At 40.3% G+C, this 25,178-nt stretch overlaps 1 protein-coding gene across 1 annotated transcript in view; it reads right to left on the bottom strand.

The window, feature by feature from the left end:
- PLCH1 (phospholipase C eta 1) overlaps nucleotides 1-25,178 on the bottom strand; it is a 71,614-nt gene that overhangs the window by 25,440 nt on the left and 20,996 nt on the right. The window contains exons 2-9 of the mRNA XM_050902341.1: nucleotides 20,823-20,969; nucleotides 19,531-19,774; nucleotides 17,050-17,179; nucleotides 14,076-14,246; nucleotides 7,104-7,197; nucleotides 4,124-4,327; nucleotides 2,414-2,534; nucleotides 734-905 (exon numbers count right to left, since the gene is read on the bottom strand). Coding sequence (XP_050758298.1) covers nucleotides 734-905; nucleotides 2,414-2,534; nucleotides 4,124-4,327; nucleotides 7,104-7,197; nucleotides 14,076-14,246; nucleotides 17,050-17,179; nucleotides 19,531-19,774; nucleotides 20,823-20,969 — 1,283 coding nt within the window. The remainder of the gene's footprint in view (nucleotides 1-733; nucleotides 906-2,413; nucleotides 2,535-4,123; nucleotides 4,328-7,103; nucleotides 7,198-14,075; nucleotides 14,247-17,049; nucleotides 17,180-19,530; nucleotides 19,775-20,822; nucleotides 20,970-25,178) is intronic.

The following is a 25,178-nucleotide window of genomic DNA, read 5'->3' as shown; positions in this document are numbered from 1 at the left end:
CTCAAACAACTAATCTTGCATACAACACTAACTTCAGTGCTCCAGGGCCTCCTCCCTCGCTGCTCCTTATAGCCACCTTCTGAAGTGCTCTTCTCTCATAAACACAGCTGATGAACCGTGAAAATAGTTTCATTTCATGAACTACTGCTCATAGCAGGGTGAGGGGGAAATGCAAGAAAATGCAAGATATTTTCAGATGCTTTTATATTACTCCAAAATACTTTGTCCAAGGACGGACTGTAGGATAATGTTTAGATACTATAGGGATATGAACCATACAGAACAGTATCTACTAATAACAAATCAGACAAATTTCAAAAAAAGAGAAAATATCAGGTTCAGGTAACTGTGTCACAGTTCCTGCTATTCATAACAATGCATTTTAGATCATTTTTCTGCTCTCCTGACTTGGTACTAAGGTTTAAAAATAAGTACCTTGGACTTTAAGACTCTCAGATAAGATGCTTAAAAAACAGAAAGAATTTTCTTTCCACTGCTGTTGGTATCACCTCCCTGTTGAAACACTTACAGAAGTACTTTGGGACACTCACCAAGTCCAAAGTAAACTCTGTTTCAATGTCTCTGAAAAGCTCAGAATTTTACTTCACTTACTGCATCTGTACTATTCCACATGGTACTGCTGAACTGGTTCTCCAAAGCCAAAGAAAATCTACAATAAATATCACATGCTGACTTTTGTTGCATTTTGAACACACCGCCAGTAGCAAGTTACCTTCACTAGGATTTTCCCTTTCAAATTTTGAGGGCTAGGAAGCTGTCTGGAATCTCCAGCGATTACAGATGATAAGTCCAGTTTGTCACCAAATATCTCCTTCAAGTACTGAGCGATCTTCTTTTGCTGTTGAATACTGCAATGGTTTTCAATAGACAGTATCACTGGAAACCTAGAAACAAAACCCCCAGACGCTGTCATAACCGTGTTTTAAGAGAGAAGACCCGCACAGCTTACCACATAAACTAGTTTAAGCAGTTTGCTTTTGCATTGTCAGTAGTCTGGAAACAAACTCACTTTGGGAGGAAGGACTTTGCACATGAACTCCCAAATCCCTGCTCTGTCAGAATCCCTCAGACAGTCCCTGCAGGCGATTCTGCCTTCTCCCTCCAATCCTACCCACTAGCACACAGGGTGACAAAGTTTGAAACCGATGATCACGAAGCATGAGGCACAGAGAAACTTGCAATAAAGCTCATCAGCAATGCAATGCCTTTCTGTTCTATGTAACAGAGCAGAAGGTATGTTACACCTTTGCAAGCCACATACAAAGTCTTCATAAGCGGTAAGTGATCAGCAAGCTGCTCCTGGAGAAAAGTGCTTTGAAATCAGATTCAAAAGAATTGCCAACTCCTCTCTGTTCATCTTCCAAAGACTGATAGCTCCATGAACGATTTGCCTTTGTCTTAGCAAGTGCAGCTACAGTGAGTCAGACCAAATCTCTGAAGATGCCCAGACTCTGGAGAATGCAATACTTTCCAGAATACTCTCCCAGGCTCCAGGAATTTGCAGCTTAAGTTTCCTGAGCTAAAGACATTGTTTCTGTATATAACAGTCTATTTCTTCCACAAATTTGCCCCATTGTTTTCTAAACTCTTGGCAGCCCCAGAATCCTACAGCAAGGAACCCCACATGCAAACTACACACCAAATGAAGAACCACCTCCTTCAGTTTTGAAATCACCACCTCCTATTTCTAATCAGTAACACCAAACTTCTGGGCTCAGGTTTTTTGTTTGGTTCTGCCCCTCCCCCTCCCCCCCCCCCGCCATTGTTGGGTCACTTTTTTTTTAATAAAGTAAGCATTTTCCCTTTATTCCTTCTAAATTACTCAAAATTCTATACACCCACTCATGATTTAAGACTGTTGTATATATATGGTTAAACTCCATGATTTTCATAATAAACTGTTATATAGTACCATGGCAAACAAAATAGAATTTGAATATTACCCCACATCTCTATTTCCTCGTACTATGTTTGAGACAGCTTTTCAATTTTTCTACTGAAATAAAGTATTTTCCTTCGGTAGAGAATATTACAGTATTGATTTTTAAGGAGAATTTCCCTGTGGATATGAGTGGGAAGTTCTGTTCAAACAAAGGACTAAAATAATCTGTAGATAATCAACAGTCTCAGACTGTTCAAAATATTACTGAGTTTACAATGCATGAAAGGTCTTTCTAACTTAGGTTGAACTTTCTAACTTGATTGACAGAAAGAGCTCGTGCAGTTAAACAATAAATACGACACAGGCAACAAACAGAGGAACAGAATCAACTTTGTAATTTCTCAGTGTGTTTAAAGGAATATAGGTACCTCCTGATGTTGATTGTTGATTTTGGTGGGATTAACTACACAGAACAGACAGGTGTAGCTTCAAAACTGACTCTACACTTACTCATTTTTGATGAAGGCGTATTTATTGATAGTTTCTGCCACATCACGGAAGAGTATTTTAGAAGTAAGAGTATAGCCATGGTGCACTACTGGCTCTCCATCTGGACCATCCCAGCAATCCACTATTAAGACAAAAAAGCTATACATTAAGAGGTGCCCATGATCTTACACATTTCTGCTGATCTTGCTTGCCAGCAGAACTCATGTACACTACTCAACCACACAGGTGTCAACAAGTTTCATTCAATCTATTATGACCTACCAATTGAGTTAAGACTAACAAGACAGTCTTTTATCAAATGAGAAATCTGCATCCTAAAACTGGTTTTTCCCCTTATATTAAACTGAGGGTTTTTTTCTCATATATAAAGTTATAAAGGAGTAATAGGTCAACTAATGTTTACAGCTATCTCTTGGGAAAGCAGCTTCTGCTTCTGAAGACAAACTATTTAAAACCAATTTAGTCTTTTTCCACTCGCAATTAAATTTGCAGTTTTATAACTGACTATAGTAAAAGAAGCATCAAATCCATCACATGTAGAATGGACTAGGACAGTAATGCTCTTCCTAATGAATTACTGTACCCTGGATTTACACCAAACTTGTCACTACTGTTGCCTTTACATGAAGTTAAAATCTTCACCAAGAGAAAGCTACAGAGCTATTACCTAGGCTGTACATTATCTACAATAGTTTTGAGGTCAAGTGAAATAACATAGTACTGTGTGTTCTAGTGAACTTTCCTACAGAAGGGAAACTACAGTGATAGATCACCCAATTTTCTCAGATTCACTTTCTCTAATTAATTTTTAAATTCAGATTAACAATTCTTTTTTCCAGAGATTAGTTTTGTAATACTAGTCATAAAAAATTAATATTGAGTTTAAATTTGTCAGAAGACTTTATTCCGCCCAGAATCTTGAAAAGAAAAATACTAATGTTTTGTTATTATTTAAATCATGCAGAACTTAAACAAGAATCCAACGTGATCTCCAGGCTATCAGACAAACAGTATCTTGTTTTCTTCTACCAGCATCCAGCCAACAAAAGGGCATCCTACCTCTCTATTGTGGCAGACCAAAACCAAGTTTCTCAGCTCTAAGATGGTGACAGAAATAGATACACAGCTGTGCTGACAGAAGGCACTATTTGCTCACCTGTCCTCCTCCTACAGGCACTTTTCATCTTCCCTTTGCATCCGCAGGAGGAACTGTATATGCAAACGCCCACTTTTCCATTCAGCTTATGAAAGAAAAAGGTCTTCACTGGCTCAGCTCATTCTGAACAATGTGGATTAGGAAGCACTCCTGTGAAGCGGTAACCTCCAGCACAGGGGAACCGCAGAGCGGAACAACCGGGGCTGCTCTGCTGGAACTGCAGGGCCCCAAACAGACGCCTGCCCACTGCCTTACTGGGGCTTGTGCCACAAAAAGATGCTTCACACAAATGCGGGACAATGGAAAACTTGCACTGACTGAGAAAAGCATAACACCACAGCAGCAGGCAGGAGAAAACAGTGGTGTGTCTGATGTTTGTCTGAAAACATCATTCCCAACAGAAAAATTCTGTTTAGACTGCTAGAAAACAGGAGTTTACCGCTGAAGTTAACCAGACAGTGAAGCATTAATGCTTTGAGTTTGCCATTGACTTTGTGCTTAAAAGAAATATCCACCATAGTTCTCACAACCAGCAAGTTACACTAAAAATATACCTTCGATACATCGACAACCATCTTGCAGCACTCGTGCATACATCTCCACTCTGGACTGGGACAGCAGTTGGTCTCCTGTCAGGTATGTATTGTGAGATGAAGCAATAAAGTAGTTACAAAGGGGTTGATCCATATCCTGATGCACTTCGCAATGCAGTGGATTAAATATATCGCAAGCAGGACTGCGCATGAAGTTGGTGAAACCTTTGAACAAAGAGAAATAGTTTTGCCACGGATGCAGTACATATTACCAAGCAAATGATTTGCACTCTAACATTTGTTTTTTCTGTTTATGATTGTCAGTGCTAACTCACGTCTCCAAAACCACTGAATCACAAAGCAGGGATTAATCTTCCTGTACCCCATGTTTTCAGCGTATTAACTGCTGTCTGTGGCTCGCCTGGTTCTTTGCAAACTGAAGAGGCTGCACTGACTCAGTCCACTGCTGGCACACACACAGGTAGTTCTTTTTGAAGCCTATGGAAGTTCTGACACCTTTGAGAAGAATAGATTCCCAAGATCCAACCCTTGTCCCCAGACAATTTTCAAACAGCTCTGAACTAGAAAAGCAAACATAATCTAGAAAGACACATTGATGACTGCCCCCCCAGAAAAAAAGAGGGAAAAAAAAAAAAAAAAAAATCAAACTTTTGCAAAACACAGCATTGAGCTAAGCCCCTTCAGAAATTAATTAACAACCACTAGTAAAAAAAGAAAGTAGGATTCTAAGAGAAGCATAAAAGTAATGAACAGTAGCTGTATGAGAAGACTGAAAAACCCCACAGATCAATATGGCCACTGCCCAACCTATGTTCAGATCAGATGCTTCATTCAGACCCTCAAAAGGGGCAGATGACAAAAATGCACATGTAAAAATTCTCCGAAATCCTGGAGAATCTCTGAAATCCTGGAGAATCTCCCTACACCAAATCCAGTGCACAGACTAAGACAAGTGTGCTCAAACCATCTTCTGCAGTTCATACAAAACCCCTCCGCTAATAAGCGGAGCAGAAGGTGTTATTGGTTCTGTTAGAATTGGTGGAAGAAGATATCCTCCCTCACAATTATTCAGTGAGATAAAAATGATCTCATCTAGATGCTACTGCAAACAGACAGTATGCAGCTAAACCATGAGTCATTACTCTCATAAAAACTGTCTTTTCCTCCTCCACCTCCTCAAACTGGTATCCCCTATCCCCTCTTGATTCTTGTTAAAGCATCAGTATAACTGAGAAATTGGGTCACATGCTTACGCAGCATCAGTCCGCATTTCCTGGGATGCTGAATTGTGCCTTGGAGGGCAAGTGACCTGCTTAGAGGAATATAGCTGGGTAGGTGGAAGGGAGGGAACCTCAGCCTCATGTTCAGCAGGACGGCACGGATTTGACATGTGCACCATGTTTCCCTCAATGGGCCCTTGTGATGGTAACAGGTAAGAGCTATCCTGTTCTGCTCCATCACAAGTGTAACGTCTTGTAAATAAGAGGAAGCATAGGAAATCCCTCAAATACTGGGCAGCAGAAAGATGTAGGATATGATGCCTGCAAGAGCACAGGTTTGATATTCTGCAGATCTGCCAGGACTTCGTGCTGCTGTTGATGCCCCACGGGTCCCAACTTGAGAAGTAATCTTCAGAAGGTAGCAAAAGTGTCAAGAACAAAACAAAAGAACACACTCCTACCACAGTTAAGAAAGATCTGACAATTTATACAGATCACAGGACAGAAATGGGAGCCAAAGTGACATCCTGACTTGGAAGCAAACGCGCCCCCCCCCCCCCCTTTTTTTTTTTTTTAGTTTATTGCTGACACGTCGTCTCTGCTCCAGTGCCACTCTTTTGCTGTAAATAAGCACTACCCTGACTGAAGATACCGTGTAGACAAGGTAGCAGCCACCCAAAGGGCTGCACTGCAGCACAGAGAACATGGGGGCCCATGCTAGCCAACTCCCTAATCTAGCCAATTTCACTCTAGTTTATGGTTTTCTCTATGCTGCAAGTTTATCTGAGAAGATGGTACTTGGTTTATATCCCTGTAAATCAGATCAGCATTGAACAGAGAAAGTTTTAAAAATATCTCCTTTGAGAATGAGAAGTGTAAAATATTTCAAAAGGATAGTGCAAACAATACCAACCCTGAAAGCAACTCAAACATAAAAGCAGCAGCAGGAAGGTTAAGAGAAACAGAAATGCTTTCAGAAATATTTTTTTAACTGTCACAGCTTGTTCATTTTGCTCTCAGTTTAAGTGCAGTGCCCTGGGTCACACCAGAAGCTTGTTTAAGATCTGGGAGGCCATACCCGGGATTTAAGTACCACAGGGAGGAAGATTTCTCCCCCCCCCCCCGCCCGAAATCACCATGTAAATTATGCTGCTTCATGAAAGCTATCTTCTGGGCAAATTAACACACCATGGCATTTAATCTATTTCATTCCAATTCAGATTTTGATTTTGATTTGATACTAAGTTGGATTCTGAATAAATATACCATTTACAATTGCTTTAGCAAACAAGGTGAATAAGGTATTAAAACCCAAAGAAAATGCAGCTATCCATATTTTATTTCACATAAGCATAAATCAATGGATTGTACAAGAGCGATTCCAGATCTACGGAGACAGAGCAAAATGAAAACTCTGCTTTTATTACTTCAGTTAGAACAGGCTATAGTATAAAATACATGGTTTTATGTTTGTGTTTTACAAACACACAGTTAGCAATAAATTCATGCAAGCGTAAGGCATTCACATTACTGTATGATGGCTATGATGTATCGCTGTATAACACTAGCTGCTAACTCACCCCACGTACTCTCGTCTCTCCCATGTCTCACAAAAATGCACCTACACTACTGACTGCTGATTTTCTATGTAACTTTCTATCGCAATGAAATATTATAAGCCACACCAAAACACTGTTAAAGCTTTCCTATTCCACTACAGTATATCAAGACAAAACTAATTTCAAAATCAAAAACTTTACCTTCAATCCCAAGAACATTTTGCTTCTTGTTTTCTTCTGATACTTCAAACTTCTGTATGATGTCAAGACAATATTCTGGCGTCACATTATTCATCTGCACAAAAACGACAGTGTTGGTGCCCTTATTTTTAATACCATGTCACCAGCATGTCAGAATCTACTTCAGGCTTCTGGGTCCAGTTGAAAAACCTTATGATCAAACATTGAGTTCAGTCAAATATGAATAGGACAGTCAGTGACACTACTGTAAGAGGACTAAGATTTTGATTTGATTTTTGTCAGCGCTGCACAAGCCTCATGGCTCTTACCTTTGAGGAGAAAAATAGGAGTGAGAGGTAGTGATCAATTAAAAGCTGTGTCATTTTAGTTTAAAGATGAAAATTAGCTGTTAAGCACACTTAATAGTTGTACTGGGCAATACTGCTGAAATGAGAACTATGAAGTTATATTCTTTAATATAATCTACTTAAACATGCAAAAAGATTTGGCAGGGTTTGATTTCATTTTCATGCATTTTCCACTTCTGTGATTTCATTACTTCCAAGAGAGTTCACCATAATATACAAGCGATGAGATAAATAAGTAGATTCTGAAATAAAAACCAGCAGTTCTTCTGAAACAAATAAAGAGTTTTGTCATCAGCTTCAACTAGCCTACAACTGAAGTCCTAACTGACTAGTGGGGTCAGAGTATCACCATACACTTATTTTCCCTTTAAAATTAAAGGAAAGAAGTAGCTTCCATCACTCATCTCATCTTTTCCTCACCCCCGCCCCTCCTTAAGTTGTAGAGAACCACAGTAAGAACTACAATTGGGTGTATTTCATCTCCTCCACTAATAACATCACAGGATGACAATGATGACACTAAAACCTTTGGCAGCTTATTTGTACCATTATTCTGTTTACTGTTTGTACTCTGCATCCTTTGCCAAAGTCAGCTCAAATGCCCTAACGTGTGGAGCAGTCTGGAAGCAAAGGAACATGCAGTCCCCTCTTAGATAGCATGTCACCTCTGTTAACGTGACTGCTTCAGGCAAAGGCAGGAGTGAGGTTAGTCATCATACGGATTACACGACATTTATTGTTTAAATCCAAAAATGGTCCCTCTGTGAGCTGTTCTCTTACTAATGGACTTCTCTTTCAGATGGCAAAACCAATTCCATTTACTCTGCTCTGTCTGTAGCCTTTGATGAGTTTGTGCTTTCCATTATTTCCTGTAGCTCAGTATTCCCAGCATCAGCATTCAGCTATACGGAAATCTAGAAGTAAGTTGACACTCGATCTGGTCTTCTCTAAGGGCCTGATCCTGCCAAGTGCTGAGCTCCTCCTAAGAAATGTGGGTGCCATGACTGACCATATCTTGTAACACCTAAAAGGCTACAGCCTAAGTATGAAAAATTACCAGAGGAGGGGAACAACTAGACATTTCAACATTAGAAGTATAGTAACAGAAGGCAAGTGAACAGTTTAACTCATATGGTGACTCATGCTGAAAAACTTGGAGACATTTTCCAGCCTTTATCCCCTTCACCCTTCCCTGTTTTTTCTCAAAAGCATGGCTCAGCCCATTTTCTTCTCCGAACATTCTATTTATATCTCCTAAGCCAACAATCATGAGACACCTGCAGGAATTACACAGGATAATAGGAAAAAGAACAATTCAGTAGAAAAAATAACTGATTATCCTAGCTCAAGTAGATGTTGCTGTTTGATTGCAAACACTACTCATAGCAGGCCCTTCTTCAGCACAAGCTGGCTAGAATTAACTTTTGCATTATCCCACACGGCTCCTTGATGGCTGAGTGGCAGGCTACTTGTGTGCTCTAGGAATGAAAATGTCTAATCTAGTCCAAAGCTGCATCTGCTAGGGAAAAGTCCACTGATTTGTGCTTTTTAACTGTAGCTTGAGAGATGATGACTTAAGCTACTTATTTAAATTTGTTTTCATTACATTTTAAAGTATCCCACTAAAAATAATATCAAATAGTAATAATCATTATTGATGAGTGAATATTTAGATATGTGGATTATTGAAGATGGTCAATAGTGGAGCTTCCAAAATCTCTTGGATACATGACTACTTTTTATATTCCTGGTTAAAAGCTTTCATTTTCATGCAGATATGTTCTTTAAAAGAGTATCAGCCTTTGAATAACCAATAAGACCTTGCTTTTTAAGTAAATGAACTACCAATTAATTCTCCTAAAATAAGATCCTACAAAACTACAAAAAAGCAACATCATCCCTAATCTTCAGTGTAGAAGTACGAGAAAGAAGAGAGAAATCACTTTTGATTTCACCAATCTCATTGGAAGCAGGTCAGACAAACCTATTTCCAAAAATCTAACGCCATCTGAAGCTGCAGAGCACTGCAACGCCAGGTAATGGGAGAGCCCTGTTCTGTCAGAGGCCCACAAGCTAAGAATGGGAATCATTCTCATTTCCCATTCTCATGGGAAAGGAAATAAGAGAAAGGAATGTAAAGTAGAAGAGAAGTTAGAAAAAAAAAAAGGAAGGAGAAATCAGAAAAGAAATGCAATGCTAATAACCGGTGTTCCTAGACAGGATGCCAACCCATCAGTGTGTCAGTGCTCTAACGGGTTAGGCTTTAGTTGTTCACAGTTAATCATTCTATAAGAAAAAACAAAATATAAATAATCAAAGCAAAGACATTCTTCGAATTTCAGTGCAAGATGTCAATGTAAGATGTCATGACATATCAAGTCACCACACAAACCAGTTATACTGATTACCCTTTTGTGTAAGCATGAGGGAGGGAGGCAGGCATCAGCTTGCTTTCCAGTTGACAGTTGTGTTGCCGCAATAAGGGTTTTTTGTGAAAGCAGCAAGGATTGATCAGGCATGATGATATGGTATTGTCTTCCTTGTCTGATATTAACAAGCTCCACAGTCTCTCCTCTTTTCAAAGTCCATGTACCAACACTGATATTCTTATAATTTCCTATTCCTTTTGGGATACTGGTTCCTGATATCCTTTAGTACACACTGTTTCAGATCATAGCCTAACATATACCAACATGCCCTGGCATCTACTGTCTCATTATATCCCTTTAAAACTTCTTCCAAGAGAGCAGGTATAGTTGTTTCAAAATATTCATTTTCTAAAAGCATACTTAATCCCCATTCTTACCACTTTTTGTCACATTTTTGCTATTCACCACATCCCTAGTTATTCCTGTGATTAGTGTAGACAAGTAATAAGAGTAAACTTACTCTCTCAAGCAGGCTTAACTCAAAATGCACTAGCTCATACTGAATAATTAAGGAAAAGCTTTACATAATTATATGTGCATGTTCTGAGAGTGTAATTGTTCTAACATTACTTCCTCTTCAGTTCAATTAAAATGAATGGGGGCATTAATTTTTGCCACCAGTTTCACTTGGGCTGCATACGGCAGAAGCCCTTTTAACCACAGAAGATACTAGTTCGGTACTGGTACGATGGCGTGGTATTAACATTTCCATCTGGTTCCTGTCACTCGGGAGTTTGACAGGGCACATCATACAATATGCAGCAGTTCCCTGGCGCATGCAGAGAACGCTGCTGTAGGCAAGATCTCAGCGGGCTGTCCTTTTTCTCAGGACAGATGAAAACTGTATTGCAAAGTAACTGATCCATGGTAAGGCAGCAGGTGGCAAGCAGGCACATGAGAAACCTCACCCTCAGAAAACCAAAACTACACATTTCAGGTTTGCAACCCCAAAGCAGCCTTGTGACTGCATAAAACCATCAACACAAGAGTCAAAAAGGTCTCTGCTATGACTGAAATAAAAGCACTTGATGCGATATGGATACAGCAGAAAGGAGGAGGGAAGGACAGACAGCAATCAGACAACAGCCGCAGGCTCGCTGACCCCCCCTGGACACAGGGCAGCATCTCCACGATGCAGGTCCAGAATGGCTAGCAACTGCAAAGCTGCTCTTTAACAGGGAAGACAGAAGTTTCTAAAGCCTATTTCACCCAAGCCCCACTACCCAAAGCCAAGTATGAGACAAGCTCTGTCAGTCAAAAGAGCCTGGAGATCCTGTTGTGGAAGCAATCTGTCATATAGCAGAAGATCCATTTCTGGGGAGGACCAACTCAGGCAATGATATTGGTTTATGAAGAAAGGACACTCCCAAAGGGACAACACTCAGGCATGCAGATATGACTGGACATCCAGGGATGTTCCTCCCTCGCAGCCACTTGTGCTAAGAGGACTGCAGGACCAGAAATCATTCCAGGAAACCAGCCTACTTTCTGCTCTTCCGACATTTGAAGACATGTAATTGCAAGTTCAGTAGCAATGAGCTGAGTTTAACTGCACCTAAGTGGAAATGTTTCACAAACTCTGGGGTGAAGGCAACAGGGAGCTCTCCTAAAAAAAGAAGCCAGCTTAGCAAGTTAACAAAAAACCCAAACCCCTTTTGTTCTGTCCTCAGGCTGCAGAATATTTAAGAGTCTTGCCAAAAGAGTAGCAGATGGAGTTGGACAGACTGTCCACAGATTTCCAAGCAGCGAGACAAGAGCAAAAACGAAATGCTGTTTGGTTGAAGGCACTTGAGAGCTGCATTATGATTTGAACCATTATCAGCTTTTGAAGGCAATCTTGCCTTACCCGAGGACATTGTTATCACGTCTGTGTTCTGAAAACATTAAGGGTAAATCCGCTCTAACACTGTTAATACTGGGAAGCGGGAAGACCAGAGGGAAGAGGCAAAGAAAGTGCAAGGTGCTTCTAAACTGCACTGCTGAGAGGTTCATCTACAGGAGATCATGCTTTTACTCTTTTCATGGTTTGTTTTTGAAATAATGTTGAGCAGAGCATTTATAGCCGATAGCCCTGTCCGCATTCAGCATTTTGAGTAGTGTGTAGCCAGAGAAGAGGATGCAGTATGCGAGACTTGACAGTCAACTTGTTTTTTTCTGCTGCATTCATAGTTTCATAATGTCCTCGTGCACCCACAAAGACAGCTCTTCTGCCTCTTTCACATGTTTTTCTTCCTGCCGCAGGTCCCTGAGTGCCCTCTCATACTACTGCTCTTCAGCTGTTCCTGGGAACTTCAGCATCTCCATGAACGTGTCCTCCCTAGAGCATTTCTTTGCTTTCTCATCAGTGTCAACCTTGCTGCTGCTGCTGTCAAGGGTGCTCTGCTGAAGGGCACCCCAGTAGAAGGCAGTGATTAAAAAGGAAACAAAGGAAAAAACAGTGAGCTCAAAAAACTTAGGGCAATAGCGTAAAGGGAAAAAGAGAAAAACATTTTGTGCTTTAAAGTTGTAATTAGCAGAATTGCCAGGACCAGACTGCTTGCAGGAATCTGTGTGTTGAGACTATCACAGCGAGATCAGTGACATGATAGTGCTTCATGTTTCAAGGGGGAGGAAGGAAGAACCGGGGAGTCGTACATGCCAGGGAATTGCCACACTGGCCAACAGGGGGAAATGCAGCAACAAAACAGCACGGACTGTTGCTATTTTATGCTAGGGATAACTCAGAAAAAGCAGTCATCACAGGCAGGATCCCAGAATGGCACAGGAGATTATCCAATGATCGCAGGCAAAACACAGCATCTATAGCCAGGAAGCTGAAGTAGGTTGGGAAGTTAGTATTTATTTTCGTGAGGTTTTTTGGAACAGCATTCCGCAAGGACGCACAGGATGGGTAAGCAAGCAACCCAGGACCAATTGCCAGAAGCAAACAAGACTCCTAGAGATCACAAGGTTCCTTCTGTGCTCCTCACTGTCCAGTGTACAAGTTCTCTCCATGGGTTCCATAGATAATTTTTGTAGTAATCCAGTCTCTTTCAAGATGGGCATAAAAATCTCCACTGGAGCAACATACATAGGAATGGGTAGAGATTTTTTTGTTCAGCAAGTTTGTTCATAAGCACATTGGGGGAAAATCTCTGATCTTGACCCAACTTTGCTTCTTGAGTTACTTATGCGTCTTTTCTTTTTTTTTTAAATTCCTTATCAGTGTGTCTGTTCCTGTGGTTCCCTGAACCTCACCTCTCTCAATTGCTTCTCTCTGAGGAGCTTCAGATAGAAGTGCACCCTCCAGGTGTGAAATTTTCTTTGTGCAAGTCCCACACATCTGTGAGGAATGCCTGGAAAACAGGCTTTCCTGAAGAAAAATTGGGAAAGAAGGCAGAAGGGGGAAAAAAAGGATAGAATCCTGGACATCTCGCCCTTGGCCAGGTTGGTACAATATTCATCTTCATATTATATCACAAAAATGTAATCTTCCCTTAAAATTTAATAGATATTTAGGCCACATTTAAGAGGTAGTTCTTTGTCAATATTTAAACTGCTGTCTTAATAATAAAAGCAGCAATCCTTACCATTACTACTACAACTGATACTTGGGAACTCCTGGGATATGTAACAATGTTGTAGGATTCAACTTTGCTTACAGGAAAGGATGTGCGAACACAAAGATTCATCTTAACGTGTTACCGCATTAAGCCATGCACAGGCAAACGATCTAGATAATCAGAAAGTTTGCTCTTCTTATTTTGTCATGTGTTTCTAGCTTTAAAAATGTATCACACATCATCCTAATTTAGAGTATATCTGCCAAGACCTTAACTCATGAAAGGCATCTCCTGGAAATATAAACATCCCCCCACAACACCAATAAACAATCCAGACAAGCTATGCAAGAGAAAGCAACCATGCTAAGATACACAATAATCAGCTGTAACTAAGAAGTGTGAATGTTACCTGAATGCCATTATAAACAAACAAACATTAACCATATGTGCCCTACACTTGCCTTTCCTTTACCACAGAGTCCAAAAAAGTTCAAACTCGTTCTAGAAGTATTTAAACAACACTAAAGCCTTTAGATTTCTTTTGTTACATCTGTGTTTTATCCCCTGCCCCAAGCTAAATTTCCCATAAAATTCTTTCCCTATACTTGAATGTATTTATACGTACATATATATGGATGCATAGTATTCCCATACCTTTTGTTCCACCTTTAGAAACTGAGCAAGTTCTTCAACAGTGAGGTGATCCTTCTTGTCACTGTAGCTTAAGAGCAATAAGTAGAGATCGCGACGTAAGGACATCATCTTGTAAAACACTGAAAATTCTTCAAAATTTAGGGTTCCTTGGTTCTCATCTGTGTCTGCTTCCTAAGAGGTAAAGACACTCAGGTAAGCATGCTAAACACAGGTGAATTCAGGGAACAAAGCAGAACAGGATTTATGTACACAAATTTAATAAATTCTAGTCTGCAAGATTCTGTTCAGACTCAAATCACTGCAAAATTATAATATCATCTATTGGATTTTTGGTGACAACAGTTACTACGCTAAAGGCACAGGTTCCCTATGAAAGTCTCAATTCCATCTTTACTTTTGAATTTGTTTCCGATGTAAAGAGGCTCACCCTGGGCTTTATTCTGACCTCTGTTACTCTCCTGTATGCCCTCCAGTTATCCTGGATTAAAACATAGCAAGGAACACAATAATTTCACCTCGTGGCTTCCCCTAACAACAGGGTCTGACATTTTAAAACATTCAGAACAATATCACAGTCTTAAATGTACATTAATTCAAACTGCAACACTCTCACCCCATCAGCACTCTGTAGAGGGGACAAGTCTGCAGCAGCAATAAGACTCCACACCAAAATATACGCCCAATAGCCCCGGTCTTGATGGCAGTTTTTGTTTATCCTCAGAGGTAGGAAGAGAACAGTACTTAACGCTTGTTAATACAAGCTTTTTACTGTGAACATCTGCCTAAGAGGATTGCTTTGGATTTTCAAAACAAAGAATATATTCTGGAGAACTGCTGTCAACATTATGTAGGTCTCCACGAAAAACAAACTTCAGGGAAGCTACAACTCTTGCTAGGTTTGAGGCTGTAAGCAGATAATGGAGACAAAGTGAAATAAACGTTTAGAAATGTGCTATTGTTCCCATGAATAATGTCCTTTGTTCATAGCTGTATATAACGTTTTTTCTCTGTAGTTATAAAACCCCTTGCCGTTCCCAAGTCATGTTCTGTTAAAAACAGTGCTTCCTTCTGTTCAGGTCAGAACACCTTCTGTGCAGAGCCCTTTTAACACTGACTTGGCTTTGAACCTGTTGGCTTGTCTCTACAGTGGTAGACCAAATACAAGTTCTTCTCCAGATGGAGGGCCATCCTCATCCTGCTATCACTTCTTCCTTCTCAAGAAAGCTCTTCCAGTTGGTGTCCAACCTCACTTCTATAGAAGAGGAGCTAGTCTAATAGACAAGATGCAATGAACACACCTCTGGCCTGCTTTGCTTTCCAAGGATCCAGTTTTACTTTCCCTTCACATAAAACACTGCATTTAACTTTGAAGCATGTCTTAGAACAGGAACCCATCTTTACACCAGTGACTCCTAGTACATACACACTGAAGTAGCAGCCCCATACTCTGTTCCCAGATGCAGGACGTGGACTGCTTCATAAGCCTGGCCTCCTCATGGAGTCACAGGCGCTCCTCCAGGCTGGGGGCTGTTTGTGCCGTGTCCCAAATTGTAATGCCAAGTCACAGAAACAGTATCACCTGAGCAGATCAAGCGCAAGAAAGGTGCAGAGTAGCTAGATATAGAGCTGAGGATTTGTCCCAGAGTTACTTTGCCACTCCCTTTATCCCGCATTAAATCCTGGAAGTCCATAGGACTGCTGGTACAAAGCACTGCTCGTGGAGTAAGACCTTTAGGATTGAGCCCTGAATGACTAACAGTAAACAAACCTTCAACACTCCTTTTGTATTCAACCTTAATAACTTTAACCATGCCTGTGAGGTCTAGGATATTAACGCAGGTATAGGCTAGCAGCAACTGCAGCAAAATAAGTAAAGCAGCTTATTTTTAACCAAAAGTTGCCTCTGATCATACGAAGGCTGATGGTTGCTATAGTGCTCTACTTCATTCCTAGACAGTTTAAAAGTGCAGACAGAACTACTTTTTTCTTTTTTTTCTCTCAGTACATGGCTTCACAACTCCCTGCCTCTCCTGCACCAGTCAACAATATCAGCAAAACCCAAGGATCTCAGGGAGCTGCATTTCATTACACCTTGTTAGTGCTACTGTCATCTGAGCTATAAACTCAGATCGCAGCGAGTAAGCTGAGAAGAAAATAATTCCCAGCTATCTGGTGTCGAATGGGATTTTAAATCATTTTATATCTACTGCATATCTTAAGTGACATTTATAATTTGTGGGAACAAGTACAACCTGAATTCATCTCTGCAACACAACCCCACCAGTTTCCACATTTCTCAAGTCTTTGGGGAGTAACTTGATACTCCATAGATGTATCTCTAATGTGGATTTTATGCCAGACAAACAAAGCACTTTTGACCATAGAAGATTCTTCAACTTTCCCATGTTTTATAGCAAACCAGCTTTTGGCTGGTACTGTTTTTGAAGAGTTAAAAAAATTTTATTTTGCTCTCCATTATGTCCTCAGCTTATCTTTCCTTTCCTACAGTAAACACTAGGGCTGGTGGAAAATGGTAACTGTTTTCAGACAACAGAAATAAAAAATTGATTCTGGCTAAGTAAGAGAAAGTTGTTAAAAAAACTAATTACTTTCATAAAGCTAGTTTCTATTAAATAATTTTCCATAAAGGAAATGAAAAAAGATTTCAATAAACAGAATAACTTCATTGTCCATCAATGCCAGCATAGAACAATTCAGTTCACAGAGATGAAAACAATAATGCATCTGAAAAAGTAATATTAATAAATTGCCTTCTATGTGGTTCACGTCATTAAAACAATGTTGTGATGCATCTTTGTCTACAAAAGGGTAAGACTTGGAAAAAGTCTGTGAGGGGCTAGAAAGGACAGAGTTTGAAGTCCCAACTTGCAGATCCTGTTCTGGATCTGTCCAGAAATAGACCATATCTGGCACTATCTTACCACAACAACGCTGTGTGTTAGAGGCCACCAACCTGAAACATCTGCCGGACCTTCCTACGGGGCAGGTTAACATTTAGTTTATGCATCAGCTGGTGGATCTCTTCAATATTCAGCAGTCCATCTCCATTCTTGTCAGCCTCCTCGAAGGTCTGTTTGACCCAGCTACAAACATGTCAAGGAAAGGGACAAGAGGGTGATTTCCTCATGGAGAAGGGAGGCAGAGCAGTTGGGCAGGTAAGGGACAAGACCGGAACTCAGGAGAACAAGACCCTGCCCCAGCTCTTTTGGGCAAGGGGATAATCCTCCTTAGCAGAGGACCTTAACATCTTCCAGGCAGAAGAACTGAGCATTATTCAATCCAGCCTTCACAAACCTGTCTTTTTCAAGCCAGCACCTCTGGGAAAAATATTTGAATTAACACTTCCCACAGCCAGCATTAGAGTTATTGGGGTACACTGTGAAATAAAGTCACTGCTGGCAAAGATCTGGTGCTATCTACATGGTTCTCCCCACGCTGATGCCAAACCATGGCATTTTTGCTACTGTACACCTTCTGGTACAATTTCCTACCTGGTGCACCTAAGACTGTTATATCTGAGGGCTACTGGTTTCGTGACTCGAATCAAAGGAATCAAGCTTAATAGCCATCTACATCAGGGATGATGTTAATCTAGTGCAAGAGGATGGAATAAGGAAGACTCTGAAATCAGCCCAAGTACATTATTATCAGCCTGTGGTTTCCATAAGAACCTCATTAAAAATTAACCACTCTTGTTTTTCCATGCTCTCGCCTCCAAGACTGTCTCACAGTTCTTTCATCCGTATACTTGTAACTCTTCCATCTCTGGACAACTTCTTTGTCCACTGCTTTCTCTCCAATACCTCTGCCCTCACCTTGTGCCACACCTTCCACAGGGCAGCAACAAGTCCATAGAATCAAAAGCTGCACAAAGAAAATGGAGAGTGCTCATACATGTGCTGTTTCTCCCCTCACAAGAACAAAATGGCATCAAATAAAGCTAGCAGTTGTCAAATTCAGAAAACAAGAGGTGTTTCTTCACACAGCATGTGGCTCATCTCTAACATAACCTTTTTGGGATGTTCTGCAGATTTACATGGGTTTGAAGTGACACTGAACCAGTTTTTCCCCCTTCTGCCCTTGCTACAGATTCATTCAAATGCTTAAAATCGGGACTGGTTTATGACAATTATTTACAGCTAGGTTCACAATACCAGCCCCTTTGCGCTCTCATTTCTGCTACTAGCTTCTCCTCTGAGAACATACTCTAAGTTTTCAAATATTACTGACTTGCTCCATATCTTCTTCCACTTTTCCCTTCATTCTGCTTGAACTTCCCCACTTTCTAACCAGTACCTTTTACCTCCTCTTTGCACATATATCCCTTCGCAGCTTTTGCTAAGTTCTCACACTAGCTGGAACTGGTACAGGGTCATTTTGTCTGCAGTCTCCCAGCTGCCACATTTGATAACACAAACAAGACTTAAAGTGAGGTTTCACCGGTAGAGAACATACAGCAGATTCAGGCAGCTTGGAAAAGTCATGGATAAATATAGCAAGCTGAGTATGTGTGCAACAGAGCATGCAGTATATCCCCCAAATGGATCTGTGCCTATCTTGTATCAGAATTAAACACTGAGAATATAAGTTAAAAATACCTGAAGTATTTATATTCTCCAGGAGGAGTATTTACAAGTGACCACTGTAGATTTCAGTGTGGCAGAAGAGACAGGTTACAATTTTAATCGAGATGGGCTTGGTTTAGTTTTTTTGGTTTAAGGGAAAGAGTGTTCTTTGTATTTAACATACTAGTCAGCGCTGTTGTGAAAAAGCACATCAACAAAATATTCAGCAGGCATGATCTTTACAAGAAGTTCATTTTGGTTACTAGGCTACAACGAACATTTAAGGAGCTTTAAAGATTTGTGCTCCTGAAGATCAGTGGAGGCTGAGAAGTACACATAGGTATCTGACAGACACCAACCAAGAGAAATGGAGATGGCCAGGAGTTACTAGTCAGTTTACTGAAAGACTCTCAAAAACGTTAGGGTTTCCCCTGTGCAGAGGCTAACAAATTCAAGTTTTCAATTAGTAGTATCTTGAAAAGTGTCTTCTAATGGACCTTGCAATTTGCAGCAGAAGAATAAAAGCACAGTTGGGCAAACAGAAGATGACAAATCCTGAAATCATGCTGGGGTTAGTATTTATTGAGATAACTAGAAATTACTGTTTTGATCCCTCAATAAGAATTTCAGTAACAAAATGCAGGACTATCCCGACCTCCATGAAGTTTAATCCAGTCCCTATGGCACTGGATGTTTTATTGCACAGATAAGCATCCATGTCAAACCCATTACTCGAGTTTTCACTGCAATCAATGGCAAGGTTTTTGGTCACTTAACAGGAGGTGAAAGGACACCCTATGCTGAAGTCACTAAAAAACAAGCCAGAAATACTGAATCAGAAGCTGGAGCTCAGGCTTATAAAAGGATACTGATCGTGTGTTCTCTGTCGCTTAGCAAGCGAGTCCTCATCACTTATTCCAGCCATCAAATATTTCAGTCCTGTGATCCAGGTGCGAGCTTCCTCTGGGTTAGATGTAATCAGATCCAGTGACTCCATGTGGTTGCCATGGTAAATGGTAAAGCAACAGCTTGGGTCAAAGTTCCCCTCTGCGTGGCGGTGGAAGATTTCAGACTGCCGGCCTTCAGTGACTTTGTAAATGGAATCGATGACAACTGTGGGGAAAAGGGAAACCAAAAATTGACATGCTTGGATATCCACCCAACCTCTTTCTGTTTTTAGCAATTCTGAATTATTCAGGCTAAGAGTCATTAACTGTTTTTTAATACTACATCTTCACAACCAAAAGCACTTTTTGATTTGTAGGTTTATCCTTGCTTTGGCCATGCACACGCACAGTACAGCTGCCTTGAAGGCAGGCCAGTGCAGGTACAGGCAGGTTACAGCAAAGCTCTCTGAGTGCTCCCTGCTACATCAGAGGACTGTAAGCTACTCAAAGGGGAGCACAAGGAGACAGATACCAAGTGTCATCTGTCAATCAGTGAAACACTGCGTAGCTCCAAAGGGCCTGCTCCCACCACAGCTATGCTTTCTACAGCAGGAAGACAGGGATACCCATTGCTGTGCTAGGGTAACACGGCTCCCAGTGCCATGGCACCCAACAGCTATGCTCTTAGCCATCACACACTGGCCCAAAAACATCAACTGGCACTATCTGTAGCCTTCCCAGTTGCTTGTTTTTAATCTCAAGCCTCCCTGACAGTTCTGTGAATTTCTAGCCCTTATTTTATTCAATAAACCACTAACTTGAATTTCCAATTTAAAACAGTGCAGCAGGAAGAGTTTCAATGAGAAATAATGCTACACAATAACTTCAAGATGTAATAATGCCCAAAGAAAATTATCACAGTTAAGATTAAGAAACCTCAATCTAAACTTTGCTAGGTTCTGTATTTAAATTTGTGATGTATACATTGAAAAGAGTTCAGCATAGTTTGTTATCAAGTCCCTCTTCAGTTTGCTCATAATTAATATAAACTTATGGAAAATGTTGACATCTGACTGAACTACACTCCCCTTCCTTTCATAATCCTGAACTTTTAGTAGGTGGTTAAACTCTACTCACACTCTTGAAAACCTTCATGTAAGTATCACATCACATTTAAAATAAGCATCAAAAAGCATTTATTTAATTGATCCCTCTGTAATTCACATTCTAATACTGAACTGCCCCAGAAATTAAAAGAAATATTAAAAGTTTACTTTTTGCCTTTTCGCTTTTTCTGGACGGTCTCCATCGGATGCAGGTCCTGTGCTCATCCAGGTAGAAGAGACGAACTAGCCCTTTGGTTCCACTCTTCAGCTTAACCATCTGAGTCCCAGACTGCATAACACTCATGCATCTTTCAACTGTGAAGCAGAACAGAACAAATTCAACTAAATGGCCATCTAATTCCACTAATAAAATGACTTACTAGCTTTCCAACATCTGCCAAGCATGTAAAATTTTTGACTTGCACCTTTAATGACAGAAACTAGTCACTGCTGTGTGAGACATACTATTTCTTCTTCTTCACTACTAGCTTCTCCACATAGGGGGGGGAAAAAAAAAAAATCACCTGTCAAAACACCTTCACAACAAAGGAGGCAAAGAAAACTTTACCGTATGTTGAAGGAAAATATTTTATAGTTGTTCCATGCTTATCTCATTTAAATATTTTTGTATTCTTATACACAATATTGTAATTTTAAACCCCAGCACTCCACAAATTTTGAATGGTGAGATTATCATTCAAACTCCGCATTCCTTTGGGCTCAGTAATCCTTTAGCTTATATAGGATAAGCTTTTGACACCCTTAGAACTGCTAACAGAATTATAAATACACAATCCTACCTCCCCACCACACACATTTACACCCTCTCCATCCTGCTACCAAATTTCAAGCACATACTGTGATGACTTCCTTTTATCCACCCGTCCCATCTGCGACGATAAGGCTTTGTTTCTCTATGTTTTGACTGAAACACACCCATCTCTTCCATTTCATCTCACATCTTCCCTCCTACAGTTTTCCAAACACTAGGATCAAGATAACATTTCCTCTTGATCTCAGTATATATCCATGCTCTTAAATTACCTTCTCCTGTTTTTACCCATTCACGGCCTCTCCTCACTTGGTATCACTCCAACTTCACCTCCCAGGTGATTTGTTTACACTCTGGCTAGCTCCCAAATACTATCTGGGTCTGTCTTTACTACTTCTTATCACCCTTCTTCTCTTCACCACTTCTCTCTTCAGTACTCCTCTTGGTATCACAACAAAGACTAATACACCCTCCCACTCATCTCTGCCAGAGCTAGGATTTATTTTCTCAGCTCCTGACACCTCCTTAGCTCCCACAGCAAGTGGCACAAGTGGCACAAGCAGCAGTGGACTCGGCGCCAGCTGAAACCCCACAGTGTTCCCATACGCCAAAGCACATTGTGGTGGCCCTGCTCAGTTCGTCTCCACAGCAGAAGCATGGCCAGAACACATCTTCTAGTAGAGACCCACACAACCTCAAGGCCATCAATGAAGGAGAACAAGCCTGCTGCTCCTTCCAAAGCGCCTCCGGGTCAGACGCAGTCAGAGCAGCATCCTAAACATCACTCAAACCAGGACGAGCAGCTGTCATCGCTGGACCAACTTCCCCTGGCTCCCTTGTGCAAAGGGAGTTGGCAAGCCAAACTCCACATCAAATAACTGCATCAGAAGCGGTGTTTTTGCTGAGTTGTTGTCCTTCTTGGAGGAAAGAGAAGACTTAGGTTGAGCTGAACAGAACCAAACTCTTCTGAAAGCACCACAGATGTGCATGAGTGCAATAAATTTGTCTTTTATTATGTCCATAAATATATGGCCTTTCCTGAATCATCACACATACCAAATGAATAGGTGGGTTTGGAAGTGCTTTAAGATGAGCCAGAGAAGTGACATAAATCAAGCCAGAAATAGATGTTATACAGTATCCACATATTGACTGTGGCAGTTTTAATTTATATTGATGTGAAGATGCACAAAGTACCAGGACGACAAGCCTTTACACCACAAGGGATGGAAAACTCAGAACCTTCAAGCAGAAAGATTAACTGAAGGAAAAACACGTCTCTCAAACTTACTACATACGTACATACATGCACACCTTCTCTTGCCAGACTGAGCCTTTCACTTTGGAACTGAGTTTAGATCAAGTTTGTCTTAGATTCATACCCAACAAACAAACAAGAATTGTCCTCCAGCACAGAAATAAGGCTCTCCATAAGAAAAGATTGTACCAGTGTGTGGGGATATGCAAATTTGAACTGCTACATTAGCCTGGCATACAAACTCATGCACGTTTTTATTTCACTATCAGAGTGATCGACTGCAACAGGGTTTTAGCTCAGGAAGAGGTTCAGCAACAAGCTACTCACCACAGAAAATCTGCTTCTTTGCACCTAAGGCTATCAGTTATTAATAAAAGTCTTGCAAAAATAACTAATTCTCACATAGGTCTTTATTATCATCAGCTCAGTCATCACAGGAAAAAAAAAAAAAAACGGTTTCACTAAGATGTTGAGGACAGCTAGCAAAAGGCAGAAGAAAGAAGACTACATTTCTTTAATGTAAGAAAAGCAGAAAATGGGCCACACTCAGATAATTACAGCCAACAAAACCACGGAAAAATAAATCAAAAAAGGCAATCCAGTTTCTTCTTCACTGTTTCAATTGCCTAAACATTTCTACATCACATTTGTAATTGTTATAGATGCATTTCACATACATGCTTTCAGATAGACTTCAGAATCAAAGTTATATGGAATAGATTTTAAAACACTTTTTTTCCACAAAGAGTGGAAGAAATCAAGCTCCTGACAAATATCTTTACATTCTCCATTTCTCAAATGCCATCTGCAATAAATCTAGTGCCCAAGTAAGCACCATCTTTTCTGCTTGCACTTTTCCAGTTCCAAGAAAATACCATCAGAATGCAAACATTTAAAGAATAGTAAACACGTAAGAGTTCATTGCATCATCCCTACTGTGTAGGTGTTAATAACAGAAAGAATCCACTTTAAATAACGGACTACGGCAATAGGAATGCCATACCATTCATAGGCCCATTGCACTTCAACTCTGCAAGCCATTTACAAAATACACCATCCTGCCCTTTAAGCTATTTATAAAATATAAGCACACAAAGAAAAGAAGTCTTTTTCAAATCTATTCCTAATATGCTAATTTCAGTCTCTAGCCAGACATTCACAAGAGATAGACACCGCACATTAACATCTGAATAAGGTGAAGTTATTGAACAGAGGCAGTTCAGAATAAAGCTCCAGAAGAGCAATTCAAGAATGCTTTCACTAAGGAATAGGAAAACTAGTTCTAGAAAAACATTTAATCCTCTAGATAAACCATGAATACTGAGCAAATGAAGCAGCTCCTCGATGCAGACATATATTAAAATTTGAAAAAGCAAGACATGGTTTCCATTATATGGTATTTTTCTAACACAAGGACTAGCTGTGCATTTTTTGCCCAAAATCTGAAAATTAAGTAAGTTAAACTAGAATACAATGTAGTTTATGTGTTACAAGAACAAAGAAAGTTAATTAATCTGGAAATTCAAATAAAATATTATGCTTATGTATTGTATATTTAAAGCTTTACTTTCAATGAAAAAAAATCTGAAAACTACAGTCACTTCTGTTTCCAGAGTTATGCAAACTTACTCTTGACAGTCTAAAATCATCCTAACAGACATCCTGTAGTTTAATGGGTTTTAATAATATTGAAATACCAGTCTATTTTTTTCCTCCCAAAATAGCCATTTAAAGCAAAACAGACCTGAATTCAAAGAGCATTTTTTAAATTTTTAGTTCAAGAGATGATAATCATTCTTAGTAGTACATACATCTCCTTTTCAGAAGGAGCTGCTTCTCTATCGAATGGTAAACCAGATACAAACCCATCTGTGCCAGCTGGACTTTTTCTGAAGTGGCCACGCTCCCCAGCACATGGCAGACCTCTGAAGCCAGGAGGAAAGCCATCGAGCCCCCGGTAAGTCCAGATGTTACTTGAAATCTTGCACGTTAGGCAGATGTTATTTATTCTACCTGACAACACTGCTCCTCGCTGCTAAATAAATCAAGCTGCTGCCTGGGAACACTAAGCTGGAACTCTGACCGCTAACCATACGCGGCCTTACGTTCAAAAAGCACTCTAATCCGCCCCAAATCAGCCAATGCTACCTACTGTCCAGCTCTGCTCTAATCTATCCCCATGTGCAATCAGGTCTTTAATAACCAGGGAATAGCTTAGCACCGTACCCTGCGAGAATCTGTCGCAAAAAGTTACAGCTCTGTTCACAGGTTTAACAGCCATTCCCTGTACGAGCCCTGTTTTTCAATAGTTTGCAACTAATTTGGTTTAATTCTCAACAGTCATAGTTATGACATGCACATCTGCTTGCTGTTGTGCTTTACCACAAAGCCTTTAAGGCACGCGGGACACTTTAGTTGATACTAGAAGGAAAATATTTAGGGAATTAAAACATTATACCTGGCAGCACTTTCAGTAAAATGGAAATGCACTTTG

Source organism: Gymnogyps californianus, chromosome 10, assembly GCF_018139145.2.
Source record: "Gymnogyps californianus isolate 813 chromosome 10, ASM1813914v2, whole genome shotgun sequence".
Taxonomy (NCBI): domain Eukaryota; kingdom Metazoa; phylum Chordata; class Aves; order Accipitriformes; family Cathartidae; genus Gymnogyps; species Gymnogyps californianus.
This window is presented reverse-complemented; position numbering and strand designations above follow the sequence as displayed.